At 35.6% G+C, this 17,516-nt stretch overlaps 1 protein-coding gene across 17 annotated transcripts in view; it reads right to left on the reverse strand.

Moving 5' to 3' along the window:
- mycbp2 (MYC binding protein 2) overlaps window positions 1-17,516 on the reverse strand; it is a 239,118-nt gene that overhangs the window by 118,627 nt on the left and 102,975 nt on the right. For all 17 annotated transcript variants that reach the window (XM_056464968.1, XM_056464976.1, XM_056464962.1 and 14 more), the window contains 9 exons: window positions 12,330-12,455; window positions 11,118-11,245; window positions 10,953-11,044; window positions 8,823-8,957; window positions 8,625-8,708; window positions 8,405-8,501; window positions 6,614-6,806; window positions 2,866-3,140; window positions 1,228-1,449 (listed from right to left, as the gene is read on the reverse strand). In XM_056464968.1, coding sequence (XP_056320943.1) covers window positions 1,228-1,449; window positions 2,866-3,140; window positions 6,614-6,806; window positions 8,405-8,501; window positions 8,625-8,708; window positions 8,823-8,957; window positions 10,953-11,044; window positions 11,118-11,245; window positions 12,330-12,455 — 1,352 coding nt within the window. The remainder of the gene's footprint in view (window positions 1-1,227; window positions 1,450-2,865; window positions 3,141-6,613; window positions 6,807-8,404; window positions 8,502-8,624; window positions 8,709-8,822; window positions 8,958-10,952; window positions 11,045-11,117; window positions 11,246-12,329; window positions 12,456-17,516) is intronic.

Here is a 17,516-nt window from a genome sequence, read left to right on the forward strand (position 1 = left end):
GATTATTGAAGTGCTTTTGACATCCGATCCTTTCAGAAACGAACAAACACGAGAGTGAAGCACGAAAAAACAAAGGAGCAAATGATTCTTTCAGCAACCTAAACATAAACAACTGCCACGTTTAACTATTATCATCACCTTTTGGAATTACTTTCTAGCAGAGCTTACATGTGCTGGTGAAGATTAGAGATGAGAGGTTTGCGCTGACTATAGGCTATTTGTTGGTGTTGATTTTGAACCCAAATAAGGACTAAATGTATGCTGTGTGTAGTTGTTCTGTAATTGGTAACATATCAGAGACTGTAAAGGTCTGTATGTGTTCATATATGTTGCATTTATTTTATATAATTGCAGACGTTACATCCTTGATCTGCAGTTATAATTAAATCATGTTCATAGAAAGGTTATTAATAAACATAAATGTGTATAAAGCATCTGTTTTATGACAGGAGCTTCTCATATGATATGTGAATGACTCGTTCAGCTTTACTTTGACATTTCCTCGAGCGAGAATGACGTCGTCTGAAACTTTGTCGTACACCACGCACACTGTTGGTACCCTTTTGGCAGCGGAAACGCAAGCCTGATAAAGTTAAAATGAACAGGTTATTAGGTTAACTAGGCATAATTAGGCAAGTTTTAAACAACAGTGGTTTGATCTGCAGGCAATCGAAAAGAAAAAAAAACAAAATTATGGAAGCTAATAATATTGACCTTAATAATTATTGACAATATTTAAACTAAAAGAAATTTGACTTTCTTTTGAAGAAAAAAAATAGTACAGGAAATACTATGGAAAATGTACTTGGTCTGTTAAACATCACTTGGGAAATTTCACAGAAGAGCTAATAATTTTGATTCCTTTCTTTTTTATTTAACCTGCATAACAACGGTTTACTTAGCTGGGGATGTCTTTATTTTCTTTAAATATTAGCCACTTTTCCCAGTCCTTTCTGAAAGCACTAATTCATCATCAAATTTATCACATCTAAGCTCTTCCAATCCTTGGATTTCCTAAACCAAATTTCCAGTTTAAAGTGTCTTTAAGCTAATTCCTAGTTATAATCTTTCTGCATGCCACAAGGAGAATCTTATATAAATACGGGTCATGTTTGGATACACAGTCTACCATAAGCATAAAAATAAAGAGGTTCTTAAAATTACTTTATTAAAGCACTTTGGAAATAACTAATGATGATGGATGTTTAAAGGGATGCTAATACTCACGTGGCTGAGTTTCTCCATGTGTGCCACCAGCAGGGGGAAGCGGTGAGCGAGGGCAGAGTCGTTCTCTGTGCTGACCTGCTTGACGAGAGAGCGGAGCAACACCTCCCCGTCATACGCAATGGGCAAGATGGAGGTCAGCTTGACCGATGTGTTGCACAGCGCTGACATCACCGCAGCCAGCAGACGACTGCTAGATGTGCGGAAGTTTGCCTCTTGAATGTCCTGGATGTCGACATGAAGGTCATGGTTATTATCAGGAGAGCATTTGCTGCAAGTAATGAGTCTGATAGTGATAAAGTAATAACAATACATATTGAGAATGTGCTTCTTTTTTAGGAGGATCACACTTATTTAGTGGTTTATGGCAGATATTTTAGAGGCCAAATTAATCAGCCCTAAATCTGTCAAGTGGCTGAGTGAGATGGGAACTTAAAGACAGGGTTCATGCATTTTTTACTACTAGAATTCAATGTCTTTTCCAAAACTTTCAGGTAAAATATACAGCATATCAAAAAATATGCCAATCTACAGTATGTAGTTTATATTAAAGTATCTTGCTGTCTGTGTGAAAGTTTTTGAAATATTGGCTTGTATAAGAACAAATTAGGCTTTAGCACCCACAGCATCTTACCTCTGTAGTCAGAGATTGTTTCTGAACACGACACTCAAATGTATCTTGAATTACAGTGAAAGAGAAGCAAAGCTGAAAGTTTTTGCAACTGAATTTGCTTTTTACAAAAAACGTCACGTGAAGGGACAGACAGCGCAATTTTATTTAAAGTTTCCCCAGTATTATCATCTCAAATATATTGAAGTACATAGATATTCGTTAATCAAATTTCTTTTACGAAACATTTTGGGTCTATTTGTTTTTCCAAAACCTTCCAAGCCTGGAAAAGTATGAACCCTGTAAAGAGGTTTGGTAACATTTCATTTTAAGGTGTCATGTACTGTATGTATGTACTATATGTACTATAGCATGTATAGTCTGTACTATAGCAGTGCTTCCCATAGGTTTGAAATATACTTGTGGTGGTAGTTGGATTGAAACACACCATTTACCCACATCACACAAATAGTTAACTATATGCGACAAACAAAATGTGATTTCATTTTTAACAATAATTTTATTCATTATTACTTTCAGGTTCAAAGCTAACTTTAAATGCCAAAGCATTTTAGATATAAAATAGCCTATATAATATAGCCTAATGACATAATCAAATTAGTAAATCATACAGCAAATGAGAAATAAAGAAAAGAGAAAGGAATTACAGACAATATCTTTCTAAAAGCTATCATAATTACAAGATTAAATAATATATAATAAATTAAAAATGTAGATTTTTAACTAATAATAAATAATTTATTATTTAAATTAAGGCTTATCCTAAAATTCATAACTTTCACTTTCTAATGTTTGTTTTCTTTAATTGAATGTGAAGTATTTCAAAGAATATTGAAAACCAAACAGATGATATAAATGAGAACAAACTCACAATCTATAAAATACTTACTTTTGTTTTCATACAGATTTGCACATATACATTTATATCAACATTAGGGTGAATAAATAATATATAACATTTTTAATTTGTGGACAAACAAACCAAAAGTATCTCTCATGATGTAGAATACCTGGTCCAGGCAGTTGAGCAGGTCGCAGAGACAGGCCCACTGCAGAGCCGGAGTCGGGTAGAAAGAGTGAAAGCAGGCTGTGAAAGTGTTATGACACTCTTGCAGCACAGCCTCCAGCAGCGTGAGCGGTTGACTCAGATATCCCTGTGGGTCGTTGTCCAGCTTGGTCAGGCAGTTGTCCATTCCTTCTGACAGGATCTTCTTCAGGAGGCTTCGCGTTTTTCCCACACACTCCGCCAGCTTGCTGGACTCCTCCACAATCGCTTTGGTACTGGCTGAATAGGAGACACAAATAAGAAGTATAATATATACTGTCATTCAGCGGTCTGAAACATTAAGACGAGTACTGAAAGATTAACCAAATTTGAGTGCAATTACGTGATATTATAAAATATTTTTACAATAAATACAATACAAAAATTATTGATCAAATGAAAAGATGCTGATTTAAAGTAGCAAATTGATGGCATTTGCTAATTCCATTTTAAATTAGCAAACTTAGCACACACTCAAGTCCGATTCACATCCAATGCGATTTTTCCGGTGAGAGGTGGTCCACTACAATATCATATTTTAATAGTAGAGACTATGCGTCTGGAAACGTATGGGGATCTCACAGAGGAGCTGAAGAAAGTGTCTGGGGAGAATGAAGTTTGGTGTTCCCGGTCATGAATGCTGATATTTTGTGTGGGCAAGTGTAAAATATTTATTTTGGGATGACAGTTAATAGTTATTAACTGTGAGATCTCCATAGTTATTAACTGTTGCACAACATTAATAGCATTGTGATGGTCAACGTATTAACCTTATTCCACCATGCAGAAGTGAACTAACTTTTGCGATTGTTTTAAAACTTTCGATTCAGTTGCCTACTGTATGTGAGAAATGACTGGGAATAATAAACGGCAGAAAACAGACAAACTATGCACAGGTTCAAACAAGATTTGCTCTACAGATAAGTGTGTTAATGACTGTACATAAAAAGTAGAATAATGTCATACAAAATATCAATATGCAACATTTAACATCTAAAAATCAATCGAAGTGAATGGGAAAGAAAGTCTAGAGCCAAAAAGATTCAAATGGCGGTGCTCCCTCGTACATGAAAATTAAGAGCAATAATAATTAAGAGCAATAATAATTTAGTGCTTGTCTTTGCTGAATCACACAGAAGTTTAAAAAATATTTATACTGAATTGCAAATGCAATATTAGTCAAAAATATAATAATTAGATTATATTATAAAACCGTTAATCAGATGGCTAAACACTGGTCAAAAGTTGTTTTCCTATCCATCACATGTGCTTAAAGGACTAGTGTGACATGAGACCTTGAAATCAATATAGATTACATCGGAAACTCAAGGGATCTCCACTTGTGACTTTGACAGTCTGACTCAGCATGATGTGGCAGTCCAGATTCAGTGTATAACAATAACACCAGGTGACAAGGTCTAGTCGTACAGTCAAGAGAGTGAAAGCAGTACTTAAAATCAATGTAATGTTGGTCAACATGCCATTAAATGATTTGTCAATTTCCAGAAGTTAGCATTAAACCCAATGTATACTTCAGTTTATGAGGTGGACAACAGCATATCAGTAGAGCCAGACAGCATCTGCAGACATTTTTTGACATTTCTGCGCAGAATATTGTAAAAGAATCTTTAGATTTATGCAAAATGATTTTGGGTGTATCGTAACTAAAAACTTAATATGTTAAATAACATTTTTAACTTTTAATTTTAATTTAATGTTTACAATGCAAATCCAATTAGATTCATTTATTTGGTAAACAAAGCAAGTCTCTCATATAATACAACTATTATATATCTACTAAAAGACAGAAATTATTACTTTACAAACTGTATTGTAAATAAGTCATATGAACATATATTCAAATTAGTCAATATTATTACTGAAATTAATTTAAAAACTGAATAAATATAAATTTACACACATAGGGATAGATAGATGGAAGATTTTACAGACATTGTACCTGAAAGTGGCCAATAATCACTATGAATTAGCTTAAAGAGACCACTCTGAATTGTAAAGAGTGGTTTGAGATTATTGGAAAAATGTAGGCGCTATAAGAGCTTACATGTATGTTGAAGATAAAAAAAGTGCTTTTAGAAAAGACTGGGGAAAGAGGTTGATATATAAAAACAGTCGGTGCAATAGCCTAGTGATTAGGGCGCTGACATATCATGCAGTAGCAAGTCAGGGCATCCCGAGTACGAATCCTGGCTCGAGGACATTTCCCTACTCTTTTTTTTAACACTGTTTTCTGTTCGTGTATGATGGCTTGGGATATAAGTGGGTTTTTTTTATTCTATGCTTAGGCAATAGGAACAGTAAGAGGTAAAAGAGAAAAAATAAAAACGATTTATTGCAATACTGCTTTATTTTACTTAAAAGCCAAGAAAAGTACACTAGTTCCTAGTGTATTGTATAATAAAAAAATAACACTGAAATCTCACAGCTGCTGGTAGCCCATGTACAAACTGGGGAACACAAACTCCTACATATAGACATGTAGTGAACAGTTAGTGAAGTAACTCACGGTTGCCTGTGAGGTCCAACCATCTGTGGTCAGAGCAAGGCTCTGTGCTTTAGCCAATTCGTACACAATATTGTTGCGTGTCTTTTCATAGAGGTCGAGAATTAACGTGGATCGAGTGCTTTAATAAGATGACAAAAGCCAGCATCTCCAATCACCAAAAACGGCTTCAAATCTTTAGCAATGAACACCCCCACTACCTTTGTTATTTTTATGCGTCTCTCAGAACCAGTTGGCTATGTTTGCTGGAAGAATTCAGCAAGGGATTGTTGTTTTTTGGAGGACTTTATTGCTTTCTCTGCTATCCTGCCTTCAGACAGTGATATTGCTGGGTGATCTGCGGAGATGTGCAGTCATGTTGGAAGTATTTCCGTTTGAGTAATCTATACGAGTAAAACAATGCTTGCACACAGTCATTTTTTGTTCACCATTTTTTCTTCCACTGTATTATACTCAACAGCAAAACCGAAATGTCCCCACACCATGGATTTGAAAGAGGCCGGCGCTTCCTCGTACTCACTTCACTGCCACTCGCCATGTTAAAGAGTGGAATGATGGTTAAGCGCCCCCTAACATTAGAGCATAGTGATTGTATATTGAATATGAGGAGTTTCCTCAACAGCTCACAGCTTGTAGACTTATAGGCACACACAAACAGTTATTTCGGAGAGAAATAAAACGCACATCAATTATTTAAATGTAAAACCGGAAATAAATAAATAAATAAATAAATATTTTGTTTTCTTTTTTAAATATTTCCCAAATTGTTTAACAGAGCAAGGAAATTTTCAAAGTATGCCTGATAATACTTTTTCTTCTACAGAAAGTCTTATTTTATTTCAGCTAGAATAAAACCAGTTTTACATTTTTTAAGAAGCATTTTAAGGTCAAAATTATTAGCCCATATTTAATAATTATTAAATTATTTAACATATTTAAGGAAAACTATAAGAAAAGTTAAAATAAGAAAAAGCTAAAAATCAGTAAATATTTGAATGTGCTCCTAAATTTGCCAAAGTAGCACATGTGATCCTTGAAAAAAAGTTTAGCATCAAGCGCTAACACAACAGATGAAGTAACAAAATGAATGAAAGTAAGACAAATGAGTGCGAGAATATGCTCTTTCCAATCAACTACTGTAATGGAACAGTCTTTTCATTTTTTAAACATAGCAGAAGAGATATTATACCAGAAATGGGGAAGATGTCGCAGATGTAGACACGCAACAATCGCAGGCAGCAGGTGCCCACAAACCGCAGGCGCTCCAAGTCCAGAAGGGTGGCTGTGAACTGGAAACCCTTCAATCCCCTTAACTCCTCCACTCCCAACACCAGCGTGGTCCAGCTCCAGTGCAGGACACTCAGCAGAGACTCAAAACAGTCCTGAGAAAACAACAACAACGAAAAAAAAAACAGCACTGGTGCATGAACCAAAGATCTGACGTATTATTAGGTCTGCCAGTTCGTTTGAGTACACAAAACGGACAGGCGGCCTAGAAAAAGCAGCAATAGTCAAGGGATTTTCTTAAAGAATAACAAGCAATGAACTATAAAAACTATAAAGTATAAACTCTTCAGAGTTGGCTGATGTACATCTGTTCCTTGCCAATTTTCCTGCTGAGGGATATTTTATCTAAATACAAACTAGTGCTACTAATCGCTTTGTACTTTTCAGGTCAACCTAACAGCATGCCAAACTAACAGTATGATCAAAAAAACGCGTGAACAATGACAACAAAAGGACTTTGGTGAAAAGGAGACGCATCTAATCATCTAGCTTAAAATGTTTTTTTTTTTATGATATTCAAATATTCACTGAATCTAGATTTTATAAAGTAAAATCAATAACTACTTTTTTTCTTTAAAAAATCTCATATAATCATAACCCTAAGTCTAATCAATATCCACACAAGTATTATGTTTCCTTGGGCTTATTTAATTTATTGGGCTTATTTCATTTATTCTAAGAAAGAAGAGGAACATGAGGGTCTATGGCAATGGTCTCAAACTCAATTCCTGGAGGGCCACAGCTCTGCAGATTTTACCTCCAACTTACACCTGCTTAATAGTATCTAGTAGTCTTGAACATCTTGATTAGTTGGACCAGCTGTGTTTGATTAGGGTTAGAGCAAAACTGAGCAGAGCTGCAGCACTCCATGAATCAAGTTTGAGACCCATAGTCTATGGGGTCCTCTCAATGATAAAGATCAACCGATTGATCAGTCGGATGGGATGATTAATAGACAAATTTTGGATTTTTTAACTAATCGGTAGAACCTGGTAATGAGTCCTTAACTGATGAAAAAAAGAAAACGTACTTTAGCCTTTTAATGATACCTTTTCTTTTTTTCAAATTAAATTCTCCTCAAAAAAGATTTCTAAAAAAGTGTCAAATTGTTTCTTCGGTGCGATGCAGATGCGGAAAATTTGGTATCGGTTCAGTAATAATCATAACCGGTTATTGTGTACTGACGTCATTTATCTCAGATCAGCTGTGATTGCCGCTGCAGTGTTGCCAGATGTAGCTGACTGATTCCAGCCCAAAAACTATCCAAAACCTGCCGAAATGCCTATCCAAAATCACCCAATCTGGCAACACTGTGCCGCTGCAGTTTATCAGTGTCGCTCATCTGTGAACAGCATCTGTGACGTAAAATATAAAATTGTGTATGGAAAGCATAGTCAATGCACCGAGATATCAAATTGAACCGAATCGATGGCATGATAATCGTAACCGAACCGTGAGACCAGTGTAGGTTCACACCTATGAATGATATAGTTATTAATATATAAAATATTATATAATATTGATAAAAAGCGGGAGACAAAAAGTCCTAAAAAGCTCAATATTTTTTTAGTTTTCATCAATAATTTGTCTCTCAAGTGGTGTAGCCGTATCATTTTCTAACACCCTGTGCCATTTTATCTTAAAATTATTAGCCTACAGTATAAGCAATCAGTACATTTCAGTAGACACATACCACAGACACGGTTCTGGCAAAAGTGCGCTTGAGGATGTGCACAGGTTCACTAGTCTGCTGCTTTCCTTTGGAAGCGTTACCATCATTCGAGGGCAACCTAGAAAAAAATTAAAAAACAAAGCAAAATAGGTATGAGAATTAAAACGAATACAACTGATACAGAAAAGTAACACAAACGCATGCACGCCACACACGCGCGCGCACACAAAAAGTCTCGTACCTGTACAACAGCTGAGGTATTTGTCCAGCATTCACATCAGTCCCATTGTTTGATTTTTTTGAGCTCTTGAATTGAAAGACCACACTGCAGAAGAGAGTTTAAGACGATAAGTATGTCATTTTAGAAATACAAACAATATCAATCATATTTAAAAAAATAAAAAATAACAAAATTTCACAGAAATAAGCGTTTTTGTACCCATCATCGGTGGTGATTGTGGCCTGGCCGTGGGAACCGCAGTCACTGCTGGGTCCAGACACACGAGCCCACGCCACATACCACCAGCCCAACTGAAGCAGCACAGGCTCATCAAACATCATGGCGTACTTCTCCCTGAAAACACAGGACAAAACATCATAATTACACCATCACTGCATAGCACTTTTACAATGTAGATTGTGTCAAAGCAGCTTCACATAGATCATAGTAAATTGAAACAGTGTCAGTCCAGTTTTCAGAGTTTAAGTTCAGTTCAGTTCAGTGGGGTTTAATTTTCACTGCTGAGAGTCCAAACACTGAAGAGCAAATCCATCAATGCGCAGCTCTACAGGTCCCGAACTATGCAAGCCAGTAGTGACAGCGGCGAGGAAAAAACTTCACCAATTGGCGAAAGTGAAGAATTTAAAAAAAACAATCATAACTGTTAAATAGGGTTGGGTCAATAGACAATGCCATCGTCCATAGGCGCTAGCCGATAGACATCAGGATGCTGAGCCGGCATCCCGATACTCCACCCCGTCCTCGTCGCAGTAGCAACCCACTTGCAAAAAGTACACGGCCCCATTTACACTAATCTGTCTTAATTTTAAAATGGCATTTTAGAAAGAAAACGATCCACATCCACAATGGCAGTTTACCTAACAATTCTGAACAGATCTCTGTTCACACTATACCGCTAAAAATGCATATCATGTGACCACACACACACTCTAGCATGAGCTGCAGTGTATGCACACGTCTGAGCTCCAGGAAGCCAACGGACTGAGAGCAGTGCACTTCAGACAGTTTATCACGGATGTATCGCTGGATCACGTCTCACTATAGTTGTTAAACGTGATATTAAATTCATCTTGTCTTTTAAATCTGTCAGGTAAAGTGTCACAGCGTCAGTACACTCCTTCAATCTTTTACTTTCACGCTTGTACTTAGTAATTTTAGCGAAAACCTCACATACTGTTGGCTGGTTCCTGATGGTTGTGCATTTTTTTTACCAACCGAGTTTGTCGATGCCATTATAACGACACAGATCACTCTATTGATGCCAGAGTCCCACGGAAAAAGTGATTGACAGGTGGTAATTTGTGTGTAACTTATCTTTATTTCTGATTTGGTTATGGGTAAAACAAAGACCATGCGGGTAGTTAAAACGGTAGGCTACAAATAATTAATTCGTTATGAATTAATTAATTATTCATGAATAATTGATTCACCACCGCCTACGCCGAGGATGCCATGGTCAATCTAGACATTGTACGATGCCAAATTGGTCGCCCATCTCTAGTAATAATCATCCATTGTGAGAAAAAAAAAACTTACAAATAACAACAACACTAATAAAAAGTCATAAGATCTTTCAATTTCATTTTTAAATATTTCCCTTAAAATATTTCCTGAATAAATACGTTCTCTGATATCATTTAGAAATATACATTCCAATAAAATGTTTTATCGTGAAAATATTCTTACATAAGTAACAAATAGGTTTCTCTCAAAAAATATGAGTGTGTAAGTCTTGAGTTGCCAATTCCACACCTCGTATGTACAATTTGGTCATGTTACTGTTCAAAATGGCCTTTTTATCTATCATTTCCAAATGGATTCACTTCATACTGTACATTTTGTTGTTTATATATTCACCCAATTGCATTTGCCACATCCATTAACATACAGATTAAAAGCAGGTTTCCGTTGTTAAATGAAATAAAACTGAATACACCATTTTAAGCAAAGACTAAATTGATTAATTGACAAACTAAATGGAAAAAAAAAAATCAACAAACATCTATAATTTTCTAAAATGTATATCAAAATGAAAATACTATACAGTATACTAATATTTATATTTGTATACGAAACACAGTATATTTATACCTGTATAGAAAGGTTGAATCTATTATTGATACAACTAAAAGAAAATAAAGTAATATTATTATATTAATAAATAAGAACAATAGCCTAATAAGAATAATAAAATGCATAAATGCTTACAGACAGAGACATAAAACAGACACAAATATATAATCATAAATATCATGCAATACCTATCCTCTCCGAATATAGTACTCAAAAAGATATTAATAAATAAATGACATCTATATATAGGCATACCGAGCAGCACAGTCATATGCCAGAACATCAGTCTCTGCCAGTAGGTCTCCATCAGTTTCATGGTCTCCTCCATCTGGACCCAGCTCAAACAGCTGCAAACACAATCACATCCTAAATATCCTTAAGCTTAAATCCCCAAACAGTGTAATAGAGATAGCGCCTGACCTTGATCTTTGCTGTGTACTCTCCTCGGCCACCAAAAAGACCCAAACCTCCTAACAAGATGTCAGCGTCAGCACAGAAGCGGATGGCTTCCACTGAATGGGCAGAGTAACCCCAGCCTCCTCCGTGACCTGGAATAAAAATTTTTAAAAAAAGCAAAATGACATAAGACGCAATCTGAATGCTGAATTTAGGAAACTTTTATTGACGGCTCCATTTATGAACTAAAGCTGCTGGTTCACACAGATTTTAAACATTTGACCCTATACTCAATGTATGAAAATAGGATGTTTGTAATTTTACATGGAATCAGTTCATCGATCACGTCACAAGATTACAGTATGAAGTTGCTGATTGTGAATTTCCTTTCATAGAAATATTATACTCATTTATGCTGAGAATATATATATATATATATATATATATATATTCTCAGCATAAATGAGTACAACCCCTTTTGAAAATTAACATTTTCATCCATTTCAAACAGTTTTAATAAACAGTTACATCGATTGAAATAAAAGTTTGGTCATCTTTACAAGTAGAAAAATAGAAAAAACAAATAATAAAAACAAAAAAAATCAACTACAACATTTCATTTCAATTTGATATGTTTTATATTTCTCTTCATTTTTCCTGTTTGAAAAATAATTATTTAATATTTTCCCCCAACATCTATTAATTTGGGTGTACATATTTTTTTACTTTTGGCTTTGATACTGAATAACATAATGTATTAGCACAAATATATTACTGTAAAGCATCTTAAGTAGTGTACTCATTTATACTGAGCGCTCTATACATATGGAGATGAACTAAATTGCATACTTGAAAGACAAAAATGCCCAAAAATATGAGCCTAAAAAAAGGCAAGTTACCGTGGCTTTCACACCGGATGTGGAAAGCACTGCACTATGAAAGCCATTCATTTCAATGGAGCAAAGCAAGAGCAGTAAAATGCACCGTTGCCTAGCTTTAAAAAGACTTCAAAAAATAATTTTTTATTATTTGATAAAACAATAACAAATGAATAGAAACCATTTTCAGTTTAGGTTTTCAGCCAAGTGCAGCCAGAATTTTAAAGATCCCAACAGTTTTTTTTTTCTTCTAGCAATGATAACTGAAACTGTAGGAATTTGTAGGCTGTTCTGCTCTAATTTTGCTCTCCACTCTATATATGTTGATAAAAATATATGGGGGTTTTCATAAACTCACTCTCAAAGCGGTTGACGACACTGTAATCCTCTTTAGAGTAGACTTTCATAACAGCCTGGGTCTCCTCCTCAGCACTAGCAACACCCATCTTCAGCTCCTGCATTGCAGCCAGTGTGTCAAGACAACCTGCATACAGAACCAAAAGAAACACTGACACTATACAACTTAAAACAGAGAGTGCTTTATTTCCTTTTTTAAAGGACACTATATACTGTATAACTGCAAGATAACTATGTTTATATATTGTCCACCCTATACACAACACTTTTCTGATTTTGACTGTAATGTAATTACGTGAACTTTTTGTAAAGCTGTTTGGAACAATAATTACAGAGAAAACTTGAACTGAACATTTTCAAATTTTACGATCACCAAGTTAGTTCAATGCATATTACGTCTTCCTGAGTGTCACTTTAAAGTTAAGGTTATTACAATTGTTAACAGCTCAATCATTCAATAAGAGCCTCTTTATAAAATCAGATGAGATACAGATCCGTGGCCAGAAGCAGTGTTTACATGCAGTTGCAATTGTTCGAGTTTACAAAAAAAGAAAAAGGAAATCAATTAGCTGCGTTTCCATCAAGTTGTTATGGTGTATTCACACCAGATGCGGATGAAGCATCAAACGCGAGTGATTTAAATGTTAAGTCGATGCAAAGACGCGGATAGACATCCTGCTGCAGTGTTTGCGCAAACGAGGCAGCACAAATGGCGCGAATTGAGTGTTTTTGCATGTTTGAAATGCTTAATGCGCAAATCACTCGAGTTGTAAAATCGGAACTTTTGCAGACATTCGCACCAGGTTAACCACTCAGGAGCTTGCTCTTGTAGGGACGTGATTATGGCGTAGAGAAGGGGTCTCAAACTCAATTTACCTGGCGACCGCTGGAGGCAGTGTCTGGGTGAGGCTGGGCCGCATCAGGTTTTCCACAAGAAATGAATTATATTATTAATTTTTAGTTAGTTTATTTTTTCATCTTATGCCGTGTTAAAAATTTAAATAAAGAGATTTGAGAAGATTGGAATTTTTAAACACAAAATAAATGAAAAAAATAAACAAACTAAAAATTTATTAGAAAATAAATCTAATTAATAATAAATGGTAATAGTAATAAATAATAATAATAATAATAACAATAATTAGATTTACTGTTATTCGCCGTCCTGTTGTTACAGGAAAAAGCAACACAGTGTTGTTGTCATTTGTTTTGACTACTTTTACATCATATAGAAATATATGTAATGTTCATTGTGTGAGGCAATGCAAATACAATGCAGGTAGAGCGATGCAAATGACCCATAAATAATGGTGCAACTCTATAATTGGTCCGGGTTACCGGGGACTCTTATTGCAGATGGATAGGTGTCGATGTGTGACTGCAGACGACTACATTAGGCTGCATTGAGTTCCTTACTTTTCTTTTATCCTGCCACGCATCACTTTGATTTCTTTTCTGCTCACTGAGCGTGAAATAATAACCACCAACCAACGAGAGTGTTTGTAAGAAAAATGATTGGTTGAAAATATTGTTCAGGACCAATAGTTAAACGTGAGTTTTTCTTTAACTAGCGCATGAGTACCGTCATGCGTGCGCACACACACAATCCATACAGCATTCGCTGCACTAATTCTCTCACTCTCTCACACACATATACATACACACACGCACGCACACACATGCAGGTATTCACTGAGCACAAGTAAATGCCGAATCAATTAAAATAAATCCCGGAAAGAATATACAAATTAATTGTATATTTATTTATTTTGGCACAAAATTTAGATGATGGAATATGGGATGTCAACGGTCTCAATAATATTTGCAGATGCACGCTCTGTTACCCACTTGCTCCATTAATGTTGCATATGCATTTTTATATCTACAAACGAAGGGCTTTCAACCAGAGTCTGTAAATTTAAGATTTGCGCAAACATAAACATGTTCATGAAAACAAATATTATGTTTTGCATTGATGCATCTTAATTTATGTGTGCCAAAAGGAATTTTTGTATTTGCGGATCAGGTGAAGTCTGTGAATTGACTTTTTGTTTGAGTCTATACTGCTGGCTTCGCTTGAATTTTGAGATTTTCTTTTCGCGCTTTTTAAGCTTTTTGGGAATCAAACACAAACAACTTTACTTGAAAAAAACACAACATTCTTATTTAATGTGTACACATTTACCTACTTATTTGAGAAATAGACAATCCTGCGTTACTACACTTGTGTTTGAAAAAGTTAAATTTAAATAAATACACAGCATTTTGTAAAAACAGTTGTCTTTGTAAATACACATGCTCAGTTTTGTGTACGTGAATCATAATTTGCACACGTGTGGATAAGGTGCCGCTCATTTGGATTATGAGACTGATTTTATGTAGTTTGTCAGCAAATCCACACGCACGAATCTTTCAATCCACGTGCAACTTTTGATCTGCGCAAATGTGCGAATGCAATTTAGCCAGTAACAACTAGATGGCTCTCAGCATTACAGACCTGGTGTATAGAGACAGCGCATTTAGGCCACATCCACACTCAGGGGGGCAGGAGGGTGAATATCTGTCAAATAACTTGTGTCGAAATCTGACTCCCTTTCGCGTGCACACAAGTCACACAGCGCCTGCAGTTAAAGTCACAGTGACAGTGTTCATTTTGACAGCAAATTTTTCTTTAGTTTTAGTCTTAGTTTTTTGACTAAAATTCTTTTTTTCTATTTAAAATTATATTCTATTTATCTTGTATGTTGTTTGGGACTCCCTGATTAGCGAAGAATATAGCACTACAGTATCATAACATCCTTACATGCTTAATGTATAATCACATCACTGAATAACGTCCTGAATGAAGCAGTTTTGGTTTTGTGGTACAGGTACACTGTAAATGTTTTTGGTCATGATGATCGCGGCTTACGCAGACAGCACACCTGAACCTAGTGCGAGTTAGCAGGTTCGCTAAACTGTAGCCGCAGCTAAAAACACGTGAGAAAACGAAAATGAATGGCATGATCATATCAATTTAAGACTGACCGACTTAACTTTTAATGTACAATATAACTGAGTCAATTCTCTGAAGGTCAGCGAGAGGCCATACTGTTTCAGTGAAGCAAAAACTTATACACAGGTAATAATAAAAAGATAATAAATAAAAAAAAGATCTGAGTTTACCTTCAAATTTCGAGCTGATTTCCTGGCATGCTGATGTCGCTTTAGATTTGTTGTTTTTATCAGCAATTTCCTCCCCATATGATTTACGGTCTTTTTGTCTTGGCATCACGCTTGAATCTTCTTTTTCTCTTTCTCTCAGCTATTGCCATTTCATTAACGTTATAGTTTAATCAGACAGACGCCCTGGAAGATGATGTAATTGCATCCCGCGTTTACTGAGGATCAGCTACTTTTCAAATGTGCGTGTGAGCGTCATGCATCACAAACCAAGATTGATTCTGATTAGATATTTTACATCTCGTTTTTATTAGTCAATGAAGTGTCAGTATATTTTTATTATAGTTGTCATCATCATTTAATTTTTATTTAGTTTTCGTCGGTAGAAACTTGTTTGTCAGGAAAATTATGACGAAAATTTTTCGTCAATGAAATTAACACTGCACAGAGATTTATCATAAACCTTTTACTGATCTATTCTTCCAAAATTGACAGCAAAAACGAACACAGAAGCCTTGTCAAATTAACAAGCAGCACCTGAATTTGTTCAGAAGAATTTAAAGTGCACCTATTATGGTTTTTTTTTTAAATTACCTTCCATGTAGTGGGTAACAAAGCTCTAAGTGAAGATCCAGCTAAAGCTTAAATCTGAAAGTGTGCCATGTCTAAAACTTTTGATTCATCTATAAAAGAGTCGACTCATAGTGCTTCAAATGAATCGTCTTGATAACGAGTCTTTAGCCGTTTCAGCGTGATATTGATACGAAACTTAAGCCCTGCCCAATTATTGCACGCACAAACCCGGGAAAATTTAAACCTGCAGCCCCGCCCACAAACACTATCCCGGTTGAATCCGCTGGATATTATTGGAAGTGTGAGGGGAAAATTAGTGTTATTTTCTCTACCCAAAGATGAAACTGTAAAGAGTCAGTGGTTGAGGTTTATTTTTGCAAACATACCTCAGCATTATAGCCCAGTCTGTGCTGTTCCCGTCATTTTTCTGACGAGTGCTTCTGGAATCTCCCCGATTACAAGGGGGATTCGTCAGCCGTTTATTAAAGGAAGGATTAGAAATTGATGTATGGGACTTTGTCAGAGCTCAGCAGGAACTTTATCAGGACACAGTTGAAATTTAGGGAGTTTTTCAGGATAAAAAACAAAACGGGAGGGTGGGAGACTCCTGGGAAAAACAGGAGTGTTGGCAGGTATCCTCACACATACACTATGCACTCTGACTACTTCAATATTGTTGATAAGCTATGGTGGCCATTTCATTCTGTCTCACGTTAAACACAGTCGACCGCTCTAAATCACAGCATCGCTCTAAGGAGGGGTTTGGGAACAAATGAATCGCTGAACGAATCATAGGGGAGTCACTGGGATAAATAGGTAAAAATAAATGCAGATTATAAGACAATGAAAGTGTTTTTTGACCTTGCATGCATATCAGCCTGTTGTTGGAGACCCTTAAAACCAAAACATGAGCCTTTTAATGTACTGTATAATAGGGCCTCTTTAAAACGCCAAATGAGCCGAATTTATACCGCATTTTAAAAAGTGAAACTACTCACAACTACCTCATCATCTAAAGCCTTTCGTTTGTGGATGTAAAAATGCATATACAACATTGATGGAGCGCATGGATGACAGAGCGCATGGTGACCAGAGTGGGTGCTGAAGAAACAGCACAAGATCTTTTTGATTTTGACACAATTGACTCTTTTAATTTATTAATCATTTAGTCTACTCATTAATTCATTAAGTTTAATATTTAGATTAAAAAAATTATCCTTTTTTCATTTACATTTTAAGTTCTTTTTCTTAAAGTTCAGTGTGAGTTTTCACAGTAAAATAATCTTTTATTCTCAAATGACCAAGGAAAATTTGATTTGCCAGACAAAGCACAAAGGCTGTCACACTGGCTGCACAACGCCAGTCAAACATCTCCATTTCTTTATTCTTTATATTTATCTGTGCATCCGAACAAAGAGAAGTTTTATGATTTATGTTTTATGATTCAGAGTAA

The sequence above is a fragment of the Danio aesculapii genome, chromosome 9, assembly GCF_903798145.1.
Source record: "Danio aesculapii chromosome 9, fDanAes4.1, whole genome shotgun sequence".
Taxonomy (NCBI): Eukaryota; Metazoa; Chordata; class Actinopteri; order Cypriniformes; family Danionidae; genus Danio; species Danio aesculapii.